Genomic DNA, 22800 nt, shown 5'->3' with positions numbered 1-22800 from the left:
TGCAAACAAGGATTTCTTTGCTATTGTGGCAGTTCCAGATCACGCTTTCTAACTCCGGTTTCACCCCTTGCCCCTTTCGCCCTGAGGAGCAGGCATTCCCACAGGGGTTTGTAGATAGTAACCACACGGGGAACCAGTGCAGATTTGATTGAAATAGAAAAAAATACTTAATGAGAGCGCTCCAGTTATGCCGAAAAACATTAACATTTACTAAACAAAGTTTTTACTGCCCACTAATTAACCGAGATATATGCAATCTAGGTTGTAAATGCGGCATTGGTATGTGTCTTAATATGCTGTTTTCTCATGTTACGTCTTAGATCCAGGCGAGTGCAGTGCACATGTTGTGAGAGTATATCAAGCCACAATGTTTTTTTTTTTTTTTTATAACCAAGTCCATTTAAATGAAAACAAACATTTATAGACAATCTTTGGGAATTTGGGCGTCGTTCTTTCCAAACTACTTCCTGCTGGTAAGGGGCGCTGTCATGGGGGATTCTAAGAAGATGCAGAAATCCTGGCTGTAGTCTGCAAGGCTGCTTTGTCCAGCTGTTTTGAATGTAGGATCACGTGGTACTCTGTTTCAGGCTGTCTGCTCTGTTTCAGGCTGTCTGGCTTGATCAAACCACATTAGTCTGGAAGGAATCCACAGCTTTTCATTTTCTGTGGAAACAAAAATAGAAATCCCTTTCCCCAGTAACTTGTCCTTGAACTTAAACTTTGGAGTCGAAGCATTTTTTTAAAAATTTAATTTATTATTTTACATGTCGATCCCAGTTCCAAACTACTTCCTGCTGGTAAGGGGCACTGTCATGGGGGATTCTAAGTTGCAGAAATCCTGGCTGTAGTCTGCAAGGCTGCTTTGTCCAGCTGTTTTGAATGTAGGATCACGTGGTACTCTGTTTCAGGCTCTGTTTCAGGCGGTCTGGCTTGATCAAACCACATTAGTCTGGAAGGAATCCACTGCTTTTCATTTTCTGTGGAAACAAAAATAGAAATCCCTTTCCACAGTAACTTGTCCTTGAGCTTAAACTTTGGAGTCAAAGCATTTTTTTTTTTTTAAATTTAATTTATTATTTTACATGTCAATCCCAGTTCCAAACTACTTCCTGCTAGTAAGGGGCACTGTCATGGGGGATTCTAAGTTGCAGAAATCCTGGCTGTAGTCTGCAAGGCTGCTTTGTCCAGCTGTTTTGAATGTAGGATCACATGGTACTCTGTTTCAGGCTGTCTGGCTTGATCAAACCACATTAGTCTGGAAGGAATCCACAGCTTTTCATTTTCTGTGGAAACAAAAATAGAAATCCCTTTCCCCAGTAACTTGTCCTTGAACTTAAATTTTGGAGTCAAAGCATTTTTTTTAATTTAATTTAACATGATCCCAGTTCCCTCTCTCTTCCTCCCTCCCTTCCCCTCTCTGCCCTCTCACATGCACCCTAACCACCCTCCCCTCCCATCCCCCACCCCAATTCCATATGTAGGGGAATGCCATCCAGTTGGGGTCTTGTAGATCTGACAGGTCATGTGAAGTAGGGGCTAGGGCTTCTCTCCTGTCTCTAGGTTAACAGGCCACAATATGTTAAAGTTGGCAAACTCACTATAGATGAAAACGGAATTATAAAGCCATTCTCTTGTATCAGAAAATACCTCCTTTGTAGAAGAAAAACTCTCTGCCCATGCACATGTGGCCAGACTATGGTATTTTATTTCATGGGTTGTTGACATTCAGAGCTGTGACTGTGGACTTCTTGTAGGAGGAACAGGGATGCCTAGGTCTTACTCCAAGAGCTTTTTGCATAGATCTCCTATTGGAGAACTGCAGCAGTCTGGATTCTAAGGGTGAGGTGTTTTCTTGTAGTCTCCCTTGCCCCTCCTCAGGGTTCCTGGGAAAACTGCTGTGCTTGTGTGTGAGCTGTGTGTGAATGAGTCTCACATCTCACAGTAAAGTGAATTCCTCAGAGACAGACATTTTTCCTGATATTTTCTCTCTCCATCATGTTTATCCTTTTCACAGGTATTAGCCTCTTTAGTTTTTGTTTCATGAAAAGTTCCAGGTGATTTCTGGAGAATCATTTTCTCCTATGCAGTCTCACATTGCTCAGTCAGTCCTGGTCACCTGTGAAGGAGAACAAACAGCCCTGGATGGTGAAGAGAGAGGAGAGAAAGGACCCAGGTATGTAAGAGGGACTGAGGAAGGTGTAGGGAGGGTTAAAGTGACAGTAGAAACAGGGCATGAAATTGGTTTCACCTCATTCTCTTTCATTTAAAACGATTCTAAAAAATTCCACTGCGAATTATCTCCGAATATTCCTATTGTAGGTATTAGAGGACTCACTATGTAAGAATTAATATTCAGAGGCAAGTATAATTTAATTTGGTTTTTCATGTGAGTGATGCTGTTACTCTTCCATTCATATCACTGATTATGTCTTATCAATATGAAATGCTTTAATTATCATAATTTTAATACTATGTTTAGTTATGCCTTTTGGGATTTTTCTGCTCCTGAAATTTGGAACATTTTGGTCAGGTGGTGGTAGTGCATGCTTTTAATCCCAGCACTCAGGGAGGCAGACCAATGAGGATCTTTGTGAGTTTCAGGCCAGCCTTGTCTACATTTTCTCTTCCAGGACAGCCAGGGCGATTTTACAGACAAACCCTATCTTGAAAAAAATGAAAAAAAGAACTTGCGACATTTTATACTTTTTTCAGATTCTCTATTTTTTATGGTTAATTTCTTTATTTTCTAAATTAGTACCAGCAGGATTTTGATAAGATTTGCTTAATATCTATGTGGAATATGAAACTCCATCTACACTGTCTTCCCTTTGATTTCCCATCTTCTGTCTTCACATAAACTCTTAATATTTTGTATTACTATAGTTTTAATATATTTTCAAATCACCTCTGGGTTTGATCTTTGTCGAATACTTTTTAAATTCTTTGTGATTTCTCATTTTCAAATTTTAGGAACATATTTCTCTCTATATTTAAGAAATCCCTGTAGGATTTTGCTATTTAGAATCTTAGAAACATCGTTTTATGTTTCTTCACTTGTTTGAATGTGAACATGGTAGCAGTGAGTTAACATTCACATGTATTATATGAATCATATTATTATATATTTAAAATATAGCTAGATATTAAACATTAAATATGTTTATAAAGTAAATATAATTATGTTAAACACATATTATTACTTATTGTAATATAATATAATATATATATATATATATATATATATATACACACACACATATATATCTTATTCAGTAGTCATTGTGGATTCTGCCTTCTGTTAATGTCAGCATTCTGAGATGAGGAAAAGACATTTCTTAAACATTGGTCTTTACTTGGGTTTTGGTTTTTTTTTTTTCCTTTTTTTTTTTTTTTTTTTGGTTTTTTTTTTTTTTTTTGTTTTTTAGGTTTTGAGGTACTTTCCATGTAGTCCTGGCTATTCTGGAACTCTTGAGTGGACCAGACTTGTCTTGAATTCAGAGATCTACCCACCCCAGCTTCTGAGTGCTGGGATTAAAGGCTTGCACCGCCAGGCCATGTTGACTTTTTCTGACATGTGCATACTGGACCATGCTACTGGAAGACTGAGAAAACTGGGAGACTTCTGCTCTTGTGTGGGTGATTCTCTGCAAGCCAGCTAGACATTAATGGTTTTCTGTGCTTTTCGTCTTTCTCAGTGGTAGACATTGAAGCTTCCATACATCACTTGTCTATTTCTTCCTACAGTTTTGTTATTGGCTGCTTCATGTATTTGGGAGCTATTTTGTGAAATACATTCATATTGATATTGATCATAAAGCTTTCTGGAAAATGAACCATTTGACCATTTGTTAATACTCTTTGTTCTGTGTGTTGATAGATTTGACTTTTTCAACTTGCCTCCCACCATAATTATGACCGACCCTCTTCACAGCAGACCTTTTAAAAAAAGTATTTTTTCTTTCTTTGCACTTTGTATCCTTACTTTTGAAGTAAATACTTGTGTTGGAATATATATGTATATATACATATATATTTGACTGTCCTTTTTTGAAGTTGTCTATTTGCATAGTAGTTTGGCTTAGGGAGCACTATCTTTATACATTTCAAGAAGTCACTTAAAGAAAATATAAACTCATACCATTTTGTTAGGTTTTGTCTATTTCTTAAGTCTCTTTTCTTCTGTCTGCATTGCTTTCTCTATTGTTTTATTCTGCCGCATGTTCAGTTCCTCAAAAAACTTTATCATCTTCTCTATGTTTTCTTTTTTCTTGTTCGGTTGTCCAAGAAGCTGCACAGTGTCTCCATGTTTTTCCTTCCGCATTGTCTTCAATGTTTGTTATTGTTGAGAACCTTGAGTGTTGACATTGACCAGGCAGAGAGGCGATTTCAGTGTAATATTAGATGAGTATTGTGTGTGTGTGTGTGTGTGTGTGTGTGTGTGTGTGTGTGTGTGTGTGTGTGTGATTAAATGTGTGGAGCATGTACTGTGTACATTTGGGATGCTTTAATTGCTTTTGAGCTTGGTATGTTCAGTTCATTTGCTTATTATTGATTACAATACTATTTATTTGCTTTGTGATATTTTTCCTTCTTTTGGTATATTCTGGATATTTTTGTATCATACTATGAAAAGTTTGTTAATAATATATACATCCTGTAGCCTGTTGCTTGATACTTTTAGTTATTACCGTTTCCTTTATACCAAATCTTTATAATTTGAAGTTCCATTTAGAAACTAGGTCCCTGTGTCTATATATGGATGCACTTCCTCCTGTGTGACTCTCCTGGTTTCACAATTCATTGAATTGGTCTCAGTTTTATTATTTTACACGTGGATGGTTACTTTTCCTGACATCATTAATTGATGAGGTTTCCTATTCTGTAACACATTTTTTAAGTGTTTTGGTGAAATTCACATGGTCACAGCTCCTTGTGTTCATTCTGCATCTGCTGCTCCTATAGCTTTGGGTGCCTTCTGCCACTCCCATGGTACAGTTGTTTGTGTGGCTCTGTGCCATCATCACGGGTGTGATGACAAGCTCTTCTCTATGTGCCTAGGCTTGCTATGCACTCACACAGTCTAAGTGCTTCCATGTACATTTGTAGGATTCTCTTTAATGTATCTTTGAAGTTTAAAATGGGGAGATGATTGTCATGGATTTTGAATTAACTATATATATCATTTAACACTGGTTTTTATAATAGTATGTTTTTATATCATGTGCGCGAAAGGTTTTCCATCTTCCAGTATCATCCCCACTTCCTTCAGTGAGCTCAGTTTCCATTTTAGAGGTCTCTCTTTTTAAATTAATTTTTTTTAAAAATTAAAAAATATTACTATTTTTTCTGTTGAGCTTTAATTAAATAAATAGAAACAATAATAGCTCATAAAAACCCTTTTTAATTGGTTGGCTGTATAGATGATAAAAAGATTCTGCTTCAACTAGGCAGTGGTAGTTCCTCTTGAGTTCTATTTATAGGCTTTTTTCATAATTAGTGAATATTGATATTTAATAATTGCATCTTTTTTTTCCCACTATTACACCCTCATCACCCTGTGTCCCATTCCTGGTTAGCCACATTTTCTTTCCATTCATTCCCCCCCCCCCCATATTTAATGTATGAATTGCCTAACATCTCAGATGATGATTTCTTCTACAACTCATGCTGGGATTTCAGATGCATTAATATTGTGCAGGTTTTGTGCATGAGGCACAGCTGCCATGGGATCAGGTTTGGGCACCAAGGTAATGGTTGCCTTGTAAAGAGTTTGGCAATGATCTTTCTGTATCTATTGTGTGGAACAATTTGAGGAGTATTGGTAGTAGCTCTTCTGTTAATTTCTGGCAGAATTCTGTATTGAAACCAACTGACTGTGGTCTTTGTTGTTGGGAGACTTTTGATGATTGCTTCTATTTTGTTAGGAGTTATAGGTTTATTCAAATTGCTTATCTGTTCTTGATTTAATTTTGGTATGTGATATCTCTCCAGAAAATTGTTCATTTCCTTTAAATATTCCAATTTTGTGGAAAACAGGTTTTCAAAATATGACCTGATGATTCTCTGGATGTCCCTCTTTCCATTTCTGATTTTGTTAATTTGCATGTTTTCTCTCTGCTTTTTGGTTAGTTTAGATAAAGGTTTGCCTATCTTGTTTTTTTCTAGAAGAACCAACTTTTGGTTTCATTGATTCTTTGTATTGTTTTGTTTCTACTTTATGATTTTAGCCCTCAATTTAATTATTCCCTGGTGTCTACTCCTAGGTGAGTTGGCTTCTTTTTATTCTAGAGCTTTCAGGTGTGCAGTTAAGTCACTAGTTTGACTATTTTCTAGTTTCTTTATGTAGGCACCTAGTGCTGTGAGCCTTCCTCTTAACACTTCTTTCAAAGTGCTAAGTTTCATAAATTTGGGTATGTTGTGCATTCGTTTTCATTGAATTCTAGGAAGTCTTTGATTTCTTTATTTCTTTTTGACCCAAGAGTGATGTAATTGATCATTGTTCAATTTCCATGAGTTTGTAGGCTTTTTTGCAATTAGTGTTCTTGTTGAATTCTAACTTTAAACCATGGTGATCCAATAAGATACAGGGGGTTATTCCAGTTTTTTTTTTTTCCTTTTTGTATCTTTTGAGGCTTGCTTTGTTGGCAAGTTTGTGGTCAGTTTTAGAGAAGGTTCCATGGGGTGCTGAGAATAAGGTATTTTCTTTTGTGTTTGGATGGAATGTTCTATAGATGACTGTTAAACCCAATTGAGTCATTATTTCTGTTAGTTCCTTTTTTTCTTTGTTAAGTTTCTATCTGGTAGTTCTGTGCAGTGGTGAGAGTGGCGTGTTGATGATTCCCACTGTAAGTGTGTGATGTTTTATGTATGATTTAAGTTTTAGTAATGTTTCTTTTACAAATGTGGGTGCCTTTGTCTTGAGGCATGTATGTTCAGAATTGAGACTTCATCTTGATGTATTTTTCCCTGTGATGAATAAAATGAAATGACCTTTTTCATCTCTTTTGATTAGTTTTAGTTTGAAGTCTAATTTGTTAGATATTAGGATAGCTACACCAGCTTGTTTCTTAGGTCCATTTAATTAGAAAATCTTATCTCAACCCTTTAGTCTGAAGGAATGTCTGTCTTTGAAGTTGAGGTGTGTTTCTTGTATGCAGCAGAAGGATGGATTCTGTCTTTGTATTCATTCTGTTAACCTGTTTTTTGTTTTGTTTTGTTTTTTGTAAGTGAACTGAGATCGTTGATACTAAGATATTAATTACCATTGATTGTTGATTCCTATTATTTTTGGAGTGGTATTGTGTGTGTTTCCCTTTTTTTGGCTTTAGGTAATATGGGATTATTTATTGTTTATAAATTTATCTGTTTTTGTGAGTGTAGCTAACTCCCTGGGGTTGGAGTTTTACATCCAGTACTTTCTGTATGGCTGGACTTGTGGATATGTATTGTTTAAATCTGGTTTTCTCATGGAATGTCTTTTTTTCTTCATCTATAGCGATTGAAATCTTTGCTGGGTAAAGTAGTCTGGGCTGGTATCTGTGGTGTCTTTAGAACATCTATCCATGACTTCTGGCTTTCAGAGTTCCCATGGAGAAGTCAGGTGTAATTCTGATAGGTTTGCCTTTATATGCCTTTATATACTTGGACGTTTTCCTTGCTTATTATTCTTTCTTTATTCTGTATGTTAGGTGTTTTGATTATTATGTGGTGAGGGGAAATTTTTTTTGTGGTTCAGTCTATTTGGTGTTATGTAAGCTTCTTGTACTTTCATGTCCTTCTTTAGGTTGGGAAAGTTTTCTTCTATGATTTTGTTGAATATGATTCCTGTGCCTTTGAACTGGGCTTCTTCACCTTCTGCTGTAACTATTTTTCTTAGGTTTGGTTTTTTTTCACAGTGTCCCATATTTATTTTGTGTTAAGGATTTGTTGGACTTAAGATTTTCTTTGGTTGATGAATCTATTTCCTCTGGTATATCTTCATCACCTGAGATTCTCTCTTCCATCTCTTGTATTCTGTCAGTTATGCTTGCATCTATAGTTCCTAATTGTTTACCTAGATTTTCTATTTCTGGCATTCCCTCAGTCTGTGTTTTCTTTTTGCCTCTATTTCAGTTTTCAAGTCTTGGACTATTTGAATTGTTTCCTTCACCTTTTTAATTTTTTTTTTTCTTGGCTTTCCTTAAGAGATTTGTTGATTTCTTGCATTTTTTGGTTTGTCTTTTCCCCCATTTTTTGTCTTTTTTTTTTCTTCAAGACAAGGTTTCTCAGTGTAGCTTTGGAGCCTGTCCTGGAACTCAGTTTGTAGATCAGGCTGGCCTCGAACTCACAGAGATCACCTGCCTCTGTCTCACAAGTGCTGGGAATTAAATAAAGGTGTGCTTCCCCACTGCCTGACTTCTTGAATTTCTTTAAGAGAGTTTCTCATTTCCTACTTAAGGGCCTCTATCATTGTCATAAAGTTATTTTTTAAGGTCATTTTCTTCTGCTTCAATTGTATTGGGATGTTCAGGTCTCCGTGATGTAGAACACCTAGTCTCTGGTGGTGTCATATTGCTCTTCATTTTGTTGAATGTGTTCTTACACTATTGTCCACATATTTCTTCCTACAGTGGGCAAGGTGGGGGCCTGTGATTCAGGGGTTTCTTTTCCTCCAGTTGGTGTAGGTGGGACACTCAAACTGCTAAAAGTGCTCTGCAAACTGCAGGGAGAGAAGATCATCAATGGCTGTCCCCAGACAGACACTGTGTACTGCAAAGTAAACTTGCCAGTACTTTGCACATTATGCCCATCAGTATAAAACTACAAAGACTATTCTATGGGTAATAGAAGGCTTTCTGCTGTGATCTGAGGCCAGTTTCACAATGGAAATACACAGACTTATGGAAACTGGCCCTGAGACAATGAATGGAAAGGTTACAGGCCCTAGGAGAGAATATACTGACATTTTACAACATGTAAAAACAATGCAACTGCCTTTTCATGGTTCTTTCTGTTCACACCATAGCTTGGTGTGAGCTTTCAGATAGGACCAAGGAACTTCATTTGCATCAGGAAACACTTATTCAGAGACTGCTGAATGCATATCCTGAGATGGCAAAACCCATATATTACCACATAAAAATCTCAGGATTTCAAGACATTTTTAGACACTAAGTTGTTTGCTGGTTTCTTGGCATCTTCTATTAGAATATAAAATAACAGAACAAAACAAAAAAAAAAAATCGATACTGTTTGTGAATTTTATATAGTTTACTAAGACTATTTTCAGATCTGAAGCTTCCCTTAGAATGTGAATGATTTGGAATTTCAGAATTACATTAATTGTAACTTGGGAAAACTTGCCTTTCTTTATTTGAAGCATTGAGAATTTTCTCTTTCCCTTCCTTGGATGCATTGTGTTGAATTAGTGTGGAGAGAATGGACAGCCTTAGTATCTATGAGGCATTATGTGTATGATTTCATCATCATTAAAATGGAGTTTGAAATCTTACTTTCCTACCTGACTCTCCTGTTTATCTTTTATCTTATTCAGATTTCTCTAACCCACTCTTAACATCTCTTGATTCATTAAGACTGGAGAGCACAAGCATTTTCCTCTCCTTACAGTTTTCCTGCTAATTCTCTTAATTTTTTTGCTTGCATTGTACTATTGGCCTTTAACTGTGTTGACCATGTTCCATTTCCTCCAAGTTCCTTTAGGAGTTCATCATAAAATCTTGTAGAACATTTGTCTTTATGCCAGTTCTATTTCTTCTGAGATTTTCATGTCACAGGGACTTTTTTAAACTATTTGTTTTTGTTTGTCTTAGTAACCTGAGTGGTTGCTGACTGGTAGTATATTTCCTTCCAGATTGAAATAGTGGTTTACTGTGTTTGTAATTTGGACATGATCACTATACCTCAGCTCTCCTTAATTTATCTATTCTTTCTGTAGACTGTCTTATTTCCTGTGTTTTCCTTCATAGGTTCTCTCTGAGGTTCCTATGTATACTTTGCCTCTGGTTATGAACTGCAGTGCTGCTTGAATACATGTCTTCTGTTATTTCAAACTTTCTTCAAATGAAACTTCCTTCACCATCTACTTTAAGAGCCCATGTTTCTGGGTGCAGTGATAATGTTAATACTTATTTTCTTTCACCACAGAAAATATACCCTTCCAAGCCTCCTGTCTGTAGGAATGTTGAGAAGACCTTTAGTATCAATTTGGGTTTTGGTGTTCTTATGTGTTTTGGCAATGTCTGTAACATTGTATTAATGTTAGCTTTGTATTTCTGATACTTTGATATAAAATGTCAAGAAGAGTTCTGGTGTTTGTTCCTGAGACAGAAACTGAGAGAAGAGCAACAGGAAGAATGGATGATTTTCCTGTAAATGCACCCCAGGTCAGTGTCATGTCTGCATTTCTTTGAAATTTGTTTTTATAATTGAAAACATGTGAGCTTTTGTTTTTCATCCTCTGGTAATGTCATCTGCTTTAGGGTTTCTATTGCTGTGAGGAGACAATGACCACAGCATCTCTTATAATGGAAAACGTTTAATTGGGACTGGCATATAGGTTCCAAGATTTTGTCCTTTATTGTCTGGCAGGAAGCATGGTGTTAAGAAGGCAGACATGGTAGTGGAGGAGTAGCCAAGGGTTCTACATCTGAATCAGTAGGCAGGAGCAAAAGAGAGACAGAACACAGAATATCTTTATACCTTTTCTGAATGCATTGTCACATTCAATGTTTATTTGTAAATATTTTTCTCATTCTGTAGTGAAACCTCATATCTAATTTCTAAAATTGTTATTCACCTATTTTCTACTTTTATAAAAATTTAGATAATATTAACACTATCTAAGGCTGACATTTCTATTTTATGCCTGTAAATACTTTCATAAAAACCTTCATAAAATAGTTGAGTCTATGAGTTGTTTTGTATGTTGGATGTATGCACTGATGTTACATTCTTCACTATTTAAAGAAAAATCTCTCACTTTTAATTCATACATGAATTCTCCATTCCATATTCTGTCTCTTTGTTCTAGAAAGCATGTTCTAGAAAGCTATGGATCTAAAGTGAGAATGTTAGAATAGAGTCGTGTATGGCCCAGCTGTAATGACGATTGGTACAGCATATGCATTTGAGCAAGGTTGAGCATTGTAGTATTTGGGAGCATAATTTTGTTCATCCTAACTTGTGCTTGTGAGATCTTTGATTTCAAGGCAGCCTTTGTAAAGGTACATTAGACCTTAAGTGTGTATCTTAATGTTTCCTTACAACTTTGCTGATTATGATACTATTACGGCATCGTGTTTTCACAAAGATAGGAAATACAATATAGATTATTGGTATTCTGGAAAGTGCCTTTTATTAAAATTAACTTTCAGTTTTATCTTACTGTGTGAGTGCTATCTGAGTCTCCTGCCTATAGAATTTAGAAGAGAGCATTGGATACCATAGAACTGGAATAGTGCCATCTGGGTGCTGTGAGCCAAACTGTGGTCCTCTAGAAGAGCAGCAAGTGCTCTTAACTGCTGTGCCTCTCTGTAGCGTATGTAGAAAACTTGTGTTTGACCAATATTCATACCTCACCTGTATCATAAAATATCTCTTATTTTATAGTTGTCTTTTACCTAGAGAGGCATTTTGTCCTGCAGCTTATGGTGAATGTGTACTTTTCCCTTTCAGTGTCTATTGACATTCCAGGATGTGGCTGTGGACCTGTCCCAGGAGGAGTGGGAATGTCTGGACTCGTCTCAGAGGACATTGTACATGGATGTGATGTTGGAGAATTACAGCAATCTAGTCTTTGTAGGTAAGAGTGCTCTTCATGTAGATTTCCTGATTTATCATTTGTGTTTAACTACTTGTATAATTGTCTAGAGACTCCCAGAAAAAAGGGAAGTGGTGATTATCAACATACTCTTTTCATGTCTTTTCCTTTACACTTTCTGTGTTCTTGGAACAACAACCAGTGCTATATATTGCCTGACCTCTCCAGCCCTGTTACCTGTTTTTAATGTAAACCTCAAAATACAAAGACAGTTGAATATTTAGGACAAGGACAGATATTACCATATATTGAGTAATTAAAGTGTTTTGAATTTACTATTGGATTAAGCTATTTTCCAGTTTCTGAGTTTTTTTTTTTTTGTTGGTTTGTTTTTTTTCAATACATCCTGGTCCCAGAATCCCCTATCTACCTCTCCTCTCATATCTTCCAGCCTCCCATCTCATCTAGATCTATTCCTCTTTCATTTCTTTTTAGAAAGGAACAAGCCTTCACACAGCATAACAAGATATATTACATAGCAAGGCAGTAATGGCACACCACTTTAATCCCAATACTCGAAAGGTACATACCAGCAGATCTCTGAACTTAACACCAGCCTGCTGGTGGACAGAGTGAGTTCCAGGACAGCCAAGACTGTGCAGAGAAACCCTATCTTGAAAACAAATCAAACAAACCAGAAAAAACAAAAACCAAAAAAAAAAAAAAAAAAAAAACATGGCTAGACACAATTTATCACATTAAAGCTGGATGAAGCAACCATTGGTTGGAAAGGGTCCTGAAGCAGTCAGAAGAGTCAAGAGAAGTCTCCACTCACACTGTTACAAGTCCCAAAAAAGCACCAAGCTAACAACTGTAGCATATATGCAGAGGACCTAGAACAGATAGATGCCTGCAGTCTCCGTGAGTCTCTGAGCTCTACCTAGTTGTTGTCTGTGGATCATGTTCTTCTGGTATCCTCTCTGCCTCCCACACTTCTTTCTCTCATTCCTTGATGTTGCTGAGCTCCAAGGTGACAGACCTGATGGAGATCACTAATTTGAACTGCTTTCCAATTTGAACTCTCTGCCTAATGTTTGGCTGTGGGTTCTGCATCTATTACTGTCAGATGCAGCTGGTAGCCTCTGATGAGAATTGGACTAGGCGGTGATATAAGAATATCATTAGGAATCACTTTATTTACTTTTTTCCCTATCATATGTATCATGACCCTCCAGCTTCAGGTTCCTGGTCATCCAGGCAATATTAGGCATGGGCCTCCTTTCATGGTGTGTGCCTCAAATTAGACCAGTTACTGCAGTTATTGTCTGGCCACTGTCACCAATTCTGTACCTCTATTGCTCCAGCACATCTTGCAGGTGGGCTAGATTATAGGTGGAAGTTTGTGCCTGGGTTAGTGTTCCAGTCTCAGCATAAAGCCTTACCTGGTTATAGAGGATGGCTAGTTCAGACTTACAATCCCGTTTCTAGTTCTTTTTAGGGTCATCCTTATAGAATCCTGGGAGTTTCTGCTGCACTGTTTACACACACACACACTCTAACATACACATTCTAACACACACACACATTCTAACACACATGCACACACGTACACACACTAACACACACGTGTGCACATACTCTTGACACACACACTCACTCTAACACACACATTCTAACACACACACTCTAACATACACCATACACCCACGCACACACACGTACATACACGCACACTCTAACATATACCACACACACGCACATACACTCTAACATACACCATGCACACATGCGTGCGTGTGCAGACACACACACACACTCTCTCTCTAACATACATTCCCGTATACCATTGCAGTTTTCTCTCCCCATATTCTCTCCCTCCTTTCTCCCCCACAGCCTGATCTCTTCTGTTCCTATTCTCATCCACCTCCATTCCACTACCAGTGTCCACTCTTTTTCCTCTGCCCAAGGAAATCCAAGCATCCCCCTTAGAGCCCTCAAACAGAGAGGTTTTAAATTAGAGAAACAGATATTGGTGGTAAGCATGTGTTGTTTTTCTTTATTGTTTGAGATGTCTTGGCATGGTTTTAGTCATCACTTTAGGGAAGATGAAGAAACTGGTGAGTTTCATTTCAGCCTAGGTTGCAAAGAGAGTTCCTAAGCAAAGAAGGCAACCCAATGTGACTATGTCTTAGAAACCATCGCAAGAAGAGGAGATCTTCATGTGACCCTTCAGAGAATTCCTTTATCAGAGTTCATTATTGCTAGATCACTTATTTGTCTGACCTTTCACAAGGTTTAGATAAGGGTGAGAATATTGATAGTGATCCTTGCGTTTGAGGGGAGGTTCTTCTGAACTTCCATATAATGATAGTTAAGTGCAAAAAGCATCTGCTCAAAGCTCTATTCCTAAGAATTATTACTTAACCCTCTTAGGGAAATTTCAGGTTTTGAATCTGTTATTCATGAATCAAACTCTATAATCCTTAATTGTGCTAATTTTCCAGACAACCATCACATGTGTGCTGGATATAAGGACCTTCAGCATGGTACAAAGAATATTGTTCATGATTATGTGAATCTCCAAGAGAAGCCTTTTAAATGTGATGAGCTTAGCAAAGTTACCCATGAATCTTTTGAATATGTACCTTATGACAGAAGTGATATTGCAGAAAACTGCAAGATTGAATTTGGAAACCAAATAGATACCGCTGTGGAGTTACAAACCAGACAAAGAAGTGGCAACATGGGAGAAGAACACTGCAAACATAAGGACTGTGTAAGCTGTTTAAGATTCTGTTCCATCATTAGCCAAAATCTAGGAATCTGCATTGGAAAGGAAGAACACAAGAACACAGAGACTGATAACTATAACCGTGAACTCACACTGACAGGAATCCATAGTGAAAAAAAATCACAGCAATGCCAGAAATGTGAAAAATGCCTTAAGATACACTCAATCCTCAGTAGACATAAAGGATCTCATACAGAGGAGAAACCTTATAAACGGACACATTGTAGCAGTTTCGTTCTGAATTTATTGCAACACAGAATACGTAATAACATTCATTATGGAGAAAAATCCTACAATTGTACTGAAAGTAGTAAGTGCTTTTTTGATTCAGCAGATAAAAGATTTCACAGAAGCCACACTGAAGAGAAAACTTACAAATTTACTGATTATGGCAACTCCTTCATTTATTGCTCAGATCTTGGAAAATATCAGAAAGTTCATAGAGGTGAGAGGTCTCATGAAGACAAGGAGTGTAGTAACTTCTACACATTGTCACATCTTGAATATCATGATAGAAGCCATAGTGAAGAGAAAATTGACAGATTTAGTGAATGTGATAAATCCCTTTCCACTGCCTCAATTGGTAAAACAAATCAGAGGATTCCCACAGGAGAGAAACCTTACAAATGTATTGAATGTGATAAATCCTTTATTCAGAAAGCTAAACTTAAAACACATCAAAGAATTCATACAGGGGAGAAACCTTATAAATGTAGGGAATGTGGCAAATGCTTTACCCAGAAGACACACCTAATAACCCATCAGAAACTTCATACAGGGGAGAAGAATTTCAGATGTAGCGAATGTGACAAATCCTTTTCCCAGAAAGATCATCTTAGGAGACATCAGACAATTCACACCGGTGAAAGGCCTTATAAATGCACTGAATGTGGGAAAGCCTTTGCCCGTACTACATATCTTAGGTTGCATCAGAACATTCATGCAGGTGTGAAACCATACAAGTGCAGTGAATGTGACAAAAGCTTTACAAGTAATTCATCTCTTCGATTGCATCAGAGCATTCATACAGGCGAGAAACCTTATAAATGTGGTGAGTGTGAGAAATCCTTTACCAGTAGTTCATACCTTAAGTTGCATCAGAACATTCATAAAGGTGAGAGACCTTACAAATGCAATGAATGTGACAAAGGCTTTATCCAGAAACAACAGCTGAGAAGACATCTGACAATTCACACAGGAGAGAAGCCTTATAAATGTAGTGAGTGTGAGAAATCCTTTTCCGTTAGTTCAGATCTTAGAAGCCATCAGAAAATTCATGCAGCAGAGAATCCTTACAAATGCAGTGAGTGTAAGAAATGCTTTAGCAGTTCTTCATCTCTTCGATTGCATCAGAAATTTCATACTGGTGAGAGACCTTACAAATGTAATGAATGTGGCAAAGGTTTTCTCCAGAACCAGCAGCTGAAGAGACATGAGACAACTCATACAGGAGAGAAGCCTTATAAATGTAGTGAGTGTGAGAAATCCTTTTCAGTTGGTTCAGATCTTAGAAGCCATCAGAAAATTCATGCAGAAGAGAATCCTTACAAATGCAGTGAATGTAAGAAATCCTTTAGCAGTAGTTCAGCACTTCGATTGCACAAGAGAATTCATACAGGTGAGAAACCTTATAAATGCACTGAATGTGACAAATCCTTTATTCAGAAACACCAACTTAGGCGACATCAGACAAATCATACAGGTGAGAGACCTTATAAATGTAGTGAATGTGAGAAATCCTTTACCAGTAGTTCATCTCTTCAATTGCATCAGAACATTCATACAACTGAGAAACCTTACAAATGTAGTGAATGTGGCAAAGGCTTTAACCAGAAGCAACAGCTGATAAGACATCTGACAATTCATACAGGAGAGAAGCCCTATAAATGTAGTGAGTGTGAGAAATCCTTTTCAGTTGGTTCAGATCTAAGAAGCCATCAGAAAATTCATGCAGCAGAGAATCCTTACAAATGCAGTGAGTGTAAGAAATCCTTTACCAGTTCTTCATCTCTTCGGCTACATCAGAGAATTCATACAGGCGAGAAACCTTACAAATGCAGTGAATGTGAGAAATCCTTTGCCAGTGGGTCATACCTTAGAATACATCGGAAATTTCATACAGGAGAGAAACCATACAAATGTGGCGAATGTCAGAAATCTTTTACCACTGGTTCCTATCTTAGATTGCACCAGAAAATCCATAGAGGCGAGAAACCTTACAGATGTAGTGAATGTGGCATATCCTTTATCAAGAAACAACATCTAAAGATACATCATAAAATTCATATTCGGGAGAAAACTTATGAATGCAATGAATGTGGCAAATGCTTTGGTCTGAAATTCAAATTAAGAGAACACCAGAGAATTCATACAGGAGAGAAACCTACAAATGTAATGAATGTGGCAAATGCTTTATATGGAAATGCAGACTTCCAACCCCTCAGTGAGTTTATACAGGAGGAAAACCCTACAAATGCAATAAATGTGACAAATCTTTTACCGGTGAGTCATATCTTAGAGTACATCTGATAATTCATACAGGAGAGAAACCTTATAAATGTGCATGTGAGAAATCTTTCCCAGTGGCTCATACCTTAGATTGCTTCAGAAATTTCTCATACAGGGGAGAAATTTTATAAATGTTGTGAATATGCTAAATCTATTACCACTCATATCTTAGACTCCATCAGGAAATTTATAAAGGTGAGATACTTTACAAATGTATTGCATGTGACTTTACCTCACTCATATCTAATAAACAAAAAAATACATACTGTGGAGAATAGTAAATAATGTGGTATGTTCTATAGCCAAGCTATGTCCCTATGGACCACTAGAGGCTCCATATTAGAGAATCATTGTGAACAGGAAAAACTCGAAAACCCTTTAAGCAATGTTCAAATATTAGAAAATATCAAAGTTTCATACTGAGGAAAAATTCTGAAAATGTGGCAATGTGGAAAAAGAGTTTTTTTAAAACATACCTTTTCAACTTCAAATAATTAATAATGAGTACAAAATGGAGAAACCTGATGAATGTGCAGGCCTTTCCTGGAGACTAAAACAATCCATCCTGAAGGGAATCTGATTAAGACAGAAACCAGTCAATAGCATCAAGAAATACATGAATCTGACAGGATTCACTGTGTTTAACTCCCGTGAAGAAATATACCAATCATGCTGCTTAGATGAAGCTCCAAGAAATGTGAGCCACGAAGACAGGGCATCCTTTAACCTGTGGGTATGCCTGCAGGTGAGCAGCATCTTCAGATGTCCAGTGTTTGTAATCTACATCCCACACTAGGTTGGCATTTTGTGGTGGTAATTACCTCTAAGTCCCTTTTAACCCTATAAATGGCTCCTCGATAAGCATATTTTGCTAAGAAGCTCTTGTATCTTAAATTGTCCCTTATTTTTAATCAATATGCCATCGTACTGCTTTTTACCCTTTTTTGTTGTTGTTCTGTATCTAACTTGTTCTACATCTTGCTGGCATCTGCCCATGTGTAGATTCATCCCTAGTTCCTTTGTTTTCCCAGAACTCCCACCTATTCTTCCTGCCTAGCTATTGGCCATTTAGCTTCTTATTAAACCAATCAGTGACACATCTTTATACAGTGTAATTAATTATTTCACAACACTCTTCCATATTCCTGTAATTAATCCCAATAAAGCTCATGGGTTCAACAACATGGATTTTAGTGGCTTTCATATTTGGTTCTGTTGTTAGTTTCTATTTGGGTGCCTACATGCATATGTACTTTGCATTTTCCCCAGGCCAGGGAGGGGGTGCTAATGGAATGTGCTGACCCTATTTGTTGTTCCTCCAAATTGTGTGTACAGCAGAAAAATTATATTAGAGAAAGAATTTAATTCTATTGGTTTTGACTGCTCCAGGTTTACTGGCATAGTAATAACTTATGGTTAAAGGAGCTCAACACAGACAGAATATGTAGGCTTAGGGAGCCAGAGAGAGAAGGCTGCTTGCTTTCTTTGTTACATTCAGGGAGGAGAAAGAGCAGTTTGCAGAGAGACAAATGAAAACATGTCTACAAAACTGTCAGAGACATTCCAAAGTGTACTTTGTCTATCCATGCCTCTAAATTCTTAGACTATGCTTCAGTAATGCTCCAATGAACCTCAGAACACTGCTGCCCATGGGCAAATACTGAATACTATTGTATCCTTGTTTCCTATTTTACCTTAGAAATTCTGGTCTACAAGCCCCCTCCCCATCTTTTTGTTAAGGCCGTTGAACAACTGTAGTATTGTAGACATACCAGAATAATTAATCATGAACTATATCTCAAGAAAATGCTTTAATAAACACTTTGATTTTATTTCATGTGTGAGTTGATCCATACAAATATCTGTAAATTATGAAACTTACATTTGATAACCTATTAAAACAATGTGTACATACTGCTATATATCTTAAATGCCAAGGAATGTGTTTTAAAATCATTTGCAGTACCGAGAAAAGATGGAGATGTACTTATTCCAACTCTTAAGCAATATTAGAATACTGATACTTGAGACTCAGTCATTTTAGACCTAGGCCAAGAAATACATTGCAGTGCATTTAACCATACCATTGTATACATGTTTCAGGGATTTCGGTGAAAGGATAGTAATAGCCAACACAAGGGGAAATATTGTGTATGCACATTAAGGTATTTCAGTTTGAAACTGAAATGGTTAGTACCTGTAGTGTGCATACTGACTGGGCAGAGAGAGAATCTTTGTGCACATTAGGTTAGAATTGTTTTTGTGACTACTTTGTAGCTTAGGGAGTCCAAACATAAGATAGGTTTGCAGATGTGTCCGTGGAAAACAAAATGTATGCCAACTGTCATGAGTGCTGCTCACTGATGCACTGTTCAGGTTTTCTGGATGGCATCTGTTGTTTCACTCTTGTAAAAAAAAAAAAAGGAAATTAGGAGCAAATATTGAGCAAATGGTAACAATGCATTAGATAGGTGAACGAATTTCCCACTTGTGTTTGGAAAGGCAATTGTGTAGATGCAAACTCTATGGAGCACCGTCAGGGAGCCTGGAATAGAGAGAGCAGAATTACGATTCTGTAATGGTGTACCTGATTCTGACTCAATAAATTCTTTTATACAGGGACTGGAGAGATGACTCAAAGATTAAGAGCACTGCCTACTTGGCAGAGTCCAGCTTCCACAGGGTTCTGACCTTGTACAGTACAGAGGTGTGAAGTTGACCAATAACGAACAGGCCATCAGTTGTCTTTCAGATAGATGGTGTCTAATAACCGAAGCTAGTTTTCTAGATGGTTTGAATGCATTCAAGCATGAGCAGTTGCAATACATTTTAATCATTTCCTAAGAGTCATTAATATTTACCCAATTTAGTCTCTTTTTCCTCACTCTCTTGACATCATTGACCTGTCTCCATATCATCATCATCATCATGACAAGGTTTCTCTGTGTAGCTTTGCAGCCTGGTTAGCCTTGCAAGTGTTATAGTTCTGGAGGGAAAGTTATCCTGACTTGTCAAAAAGTCAGGCTATATCTACAGCTCTGAGGGGGGTTTCCTGGATACCTACAGCTATAAGGAGGAAGATATCCTAACTTGTCAGGCTGCCAGGCTATACCTGTGAAAGACCCCCACTATGCATATTGCCTGTTTGAGCTGCTCTTGCCAATTTGCCAAGGTCAGGTTATGGGAAAAGTACAGGAGGGAACTGATGCCAACCAGATATCTGTGGTCCGCAGCTTGGACCAAAGCAAGGTCAGCAGGATGGTATCCGGGATGCTGAGATAGTCATAACTGAATTTGTATTCTTTGTGCCCAACCCGAATAACTAACTGTCCTTGGTTAACTACAATCACTACATTTAGATGAAACAATGAAATCCCTGTAACCATGCTTCTGCTTCTGTAAGCCTGCTTCTTGCCACCCCAACCCTATATAAACTGCATATGCTTTAACCACGCATGCTCTCAGTCTCCCGATAAAGACTGAAGCGTCCACAGATACCTGTGTGTAAACATTAAACTGCCTCTTGCACTTGCATCCAGTGGTCTGGTCTCGTCTCTTGGGGTAAGGACCTTCCCCTGACAGGCTCCAAATTCTTGGGGTCTTTCACCTGAGGCTGTAAAGGGAAGTTATTCTAGATAGACACCTATAACACCTATAGCTCAGGAGAGAAAGGTACTCGGATTTGTTGGGATGTCAGGCTATACCTGAAACTAGGGTCTACTGGGGAATGGTCTTCCTATAGGATGTGGCAATCTCCTCGGGATAATAGCTGAACTTTGCTCTTGCTTCCCCCCCCCTCCCCCGCAAAGTTTACCAGCAGAGATGTCCATTTCTTCTCAGCTCAGGTCCAAGATGTCAGTTACTTCTTGTGCTTCACTCTGCCCAGGTGGAAACACTTGAAATGTAGCATCTGCTCTGGCTCTAGCTAAAAGGTTTTACTTCTGCTTTGTTCCTGAGGAAGTTTCACAGCAGAGATATCAGTTGCTTCCTCTGCTTTGCTAGCTTCCCAGCAGAGATTCTGCTCCCTGCCAGTGAAAGGAGATCTTCACCCAAAACTCTTTTGAGAGATTTACTTGGAAAAGAATCCAGGATAGTGGCTGCCTCTGCCAGGTTGGAGGAGAACATCTGCCAACTGAACAAGCAGAGGGGCTTATATAGGGCTTTTTAGGGGTGAAGTTTTTTTTTTTCCTCAGTGGTAAGATTTTTCAGGGAGGGAATTGATCAGATTTTGATCCCCTTCATGTTGTACAAGTTCACATTGGCCAGATTTCTTGCTCAGGGATTGGTGGGGTTCGTGTTCAGTTATCCAGGGTCATATTTGGCTTTGGTTTGGGGGCCAAAGTATGTTTCTCTGAGCCTTTTTTAACCCTTTGACTCTAGTTTCAGGCACAGGGTGTTTCTTTCACAGGCTCTTGTACCAAGACACTGGTTTCAGGGTCAGGACATGTTTCTTTGGTTCTAGTTTCAGGGCCAAAGTGTTTCTTTCACTGGCTCTGATTTTAAAGCCAGGGTGGGTTTCTTTCTTCTTTAAAATTTATTTTTATTTAACTTTATTTTATATGAATTAGTAGGAAGGTGTCAGATCTGGAACTGAAGTTGAAGACAGTTTTTGGCTGTCATGTGGGTGCTGAGAATTGTACCCAGGTCCTAGTGGACAGCTTTTCCACTGAGTAATATTAGGCTTACTGGATATTTCATTTTTTACTTCGGGATGAGGGTTCCTTAGTTTTTAATCTATAATACAAGGTTCCTGAATCCGACTTCATCCTCTTTATTTGAGTAGATATTTGAATCAAAATAGATCACCCTACCTGGAACAATTGCATTAACATAAAGCAAGGTAAACTGAATCTGGTAAAAGACGAAATGGGGAGTAGCTTTGATATCATTGGCAAAATGACTATGTACGAACAGATCATGACTAGCACAGATACTAAGAACAACACTTAATAAATGGTACCTCAAGAAACTGAAAAGCTTAAGGCAAAGGGAACCACATTTAGTCCACGAGGCTAGAGAGAAGCCCCCTCCCCCTGGGCCCAGGTGTTTTTAAAGGCAACAGACCTTAGGGCCTCAGGGTGTGCTAATTAATTTTGTCTGGGCATACCGGAGTTGCAGCTATCTCTTTGTTTCCTAAGGACCCTATTCATCACCTGTTGACTCACAAGAAAGGAGGGGCAGTGTGAATTCTTGTTATCTCAGGGCCTTGTGAGAGGAAGTTAGCAAATTCCAAGGAACAGATATTGGTTAGCTTTCCAGGTCAGACCGTCCTTTATTAACTTCACTTTTTGGTCTTTCAAGAGAGTAAAACTTAACTGCATTAGGATTTGCATTTGCTTATTGCTGTTCTTGTTTCATGACATAGCAGGTTGCTTTATTCACTTGTTTTCAGAGACCCATGCTTTTCTTCCTTCTTTTCTTCCTTCCTTCCTTCCTTCCTTCCTTCCTTCCTTCCTTCCTTCCTTCCTTCTTTCCTTTCTTTTTGCCATTTTCATTGTTACTTAGCTATACATTTTCCCTACTCCCCTCCTCCTCTTTCACCTTCTACCCCTGCCCTGCTCCCCTACTCCCAATATACTCAAGAGATCTTGTATTTTTCCCTCTCTTAAGCTGATTCATGTTTCTGGTAGGGCCCTCTTTGTTACATAAGTTCTTTGTGGTTGTGGCCTTTAGGCTGGTTGTCCTTGCTCTATGTCTAAAATCCACCTATGAGCGAGTACATATTATATTTGTCTTTCTGGAT

The 22800-nt window shown here is 37.9% G+C and overlaps 2 protein-coding genes across 7 annotated transcripts in view; one reads left to right on the top strand and one right to left on the bottom strand.

Moving 5' to 3' along the window:
- LOC127238804 (zinc finger protein 345) overlaps positions 1–18239 on the top strand; it is a 250649-nt gene extending 232410 nt beyond the window's left edge. For 4 of the 6 annotated variants that reach the window (XM_051207541.1, XM_051207539.1, XM_051207540.1 and 1 more), the window contains exons 2-5: positions 2049–2173; positions 10298–10382; positions 11674–11800; positions 14263–18239. In XM_051207541.1, the coding sequence (XP_051063498.1) occupies positions 2082–2173; positions 10298–10382; positions 11674–11800; positions 14263–17078 (3120 nt within the window). In that variant the 5' untranslated portion in view covers positions 2049–2081 and the 3' untranslated portion in view covers positions 17079–18239. The remainder of the gene's footprint in view (positions 1–2048; positions 2174–10297; positions 10383–11673; positions 11801–14262) is intronic. The other 2 variants (XM_051207543.1, XM_051207542.1) reach the window with 2 other exon arrangements.
- LOC127238813 (zinc finger protein OZF-like) overlaps positions 1–22800 on the bottom strand; it is a 300203-nt gene that overhangs the window by 125440 nt on the left and 151963 nt on the right. The gene's annotated exons all lie outside the window — the stretch shown is intronic.

This window comes from Phodopus roborovskii, unplaced genomic scaffold (assembly GCF_943737965.1).
Source record: "Phodopus roborovskii unplaced genomic scaffold, PHOROB, whole genome shotgun sequence".
NCBI classification, from domain to species: Eukaryota; Metazoa; Chordata; class Mammalia; order Rodentia; family Cricetidae; genus Phodopus; species Phodopus roborovskii.
The sequence above is the reverse complement of the archived record's forward strand: the minus strand, read 5'-3'. Positions and strand labels throughout refer to the sequence as shown.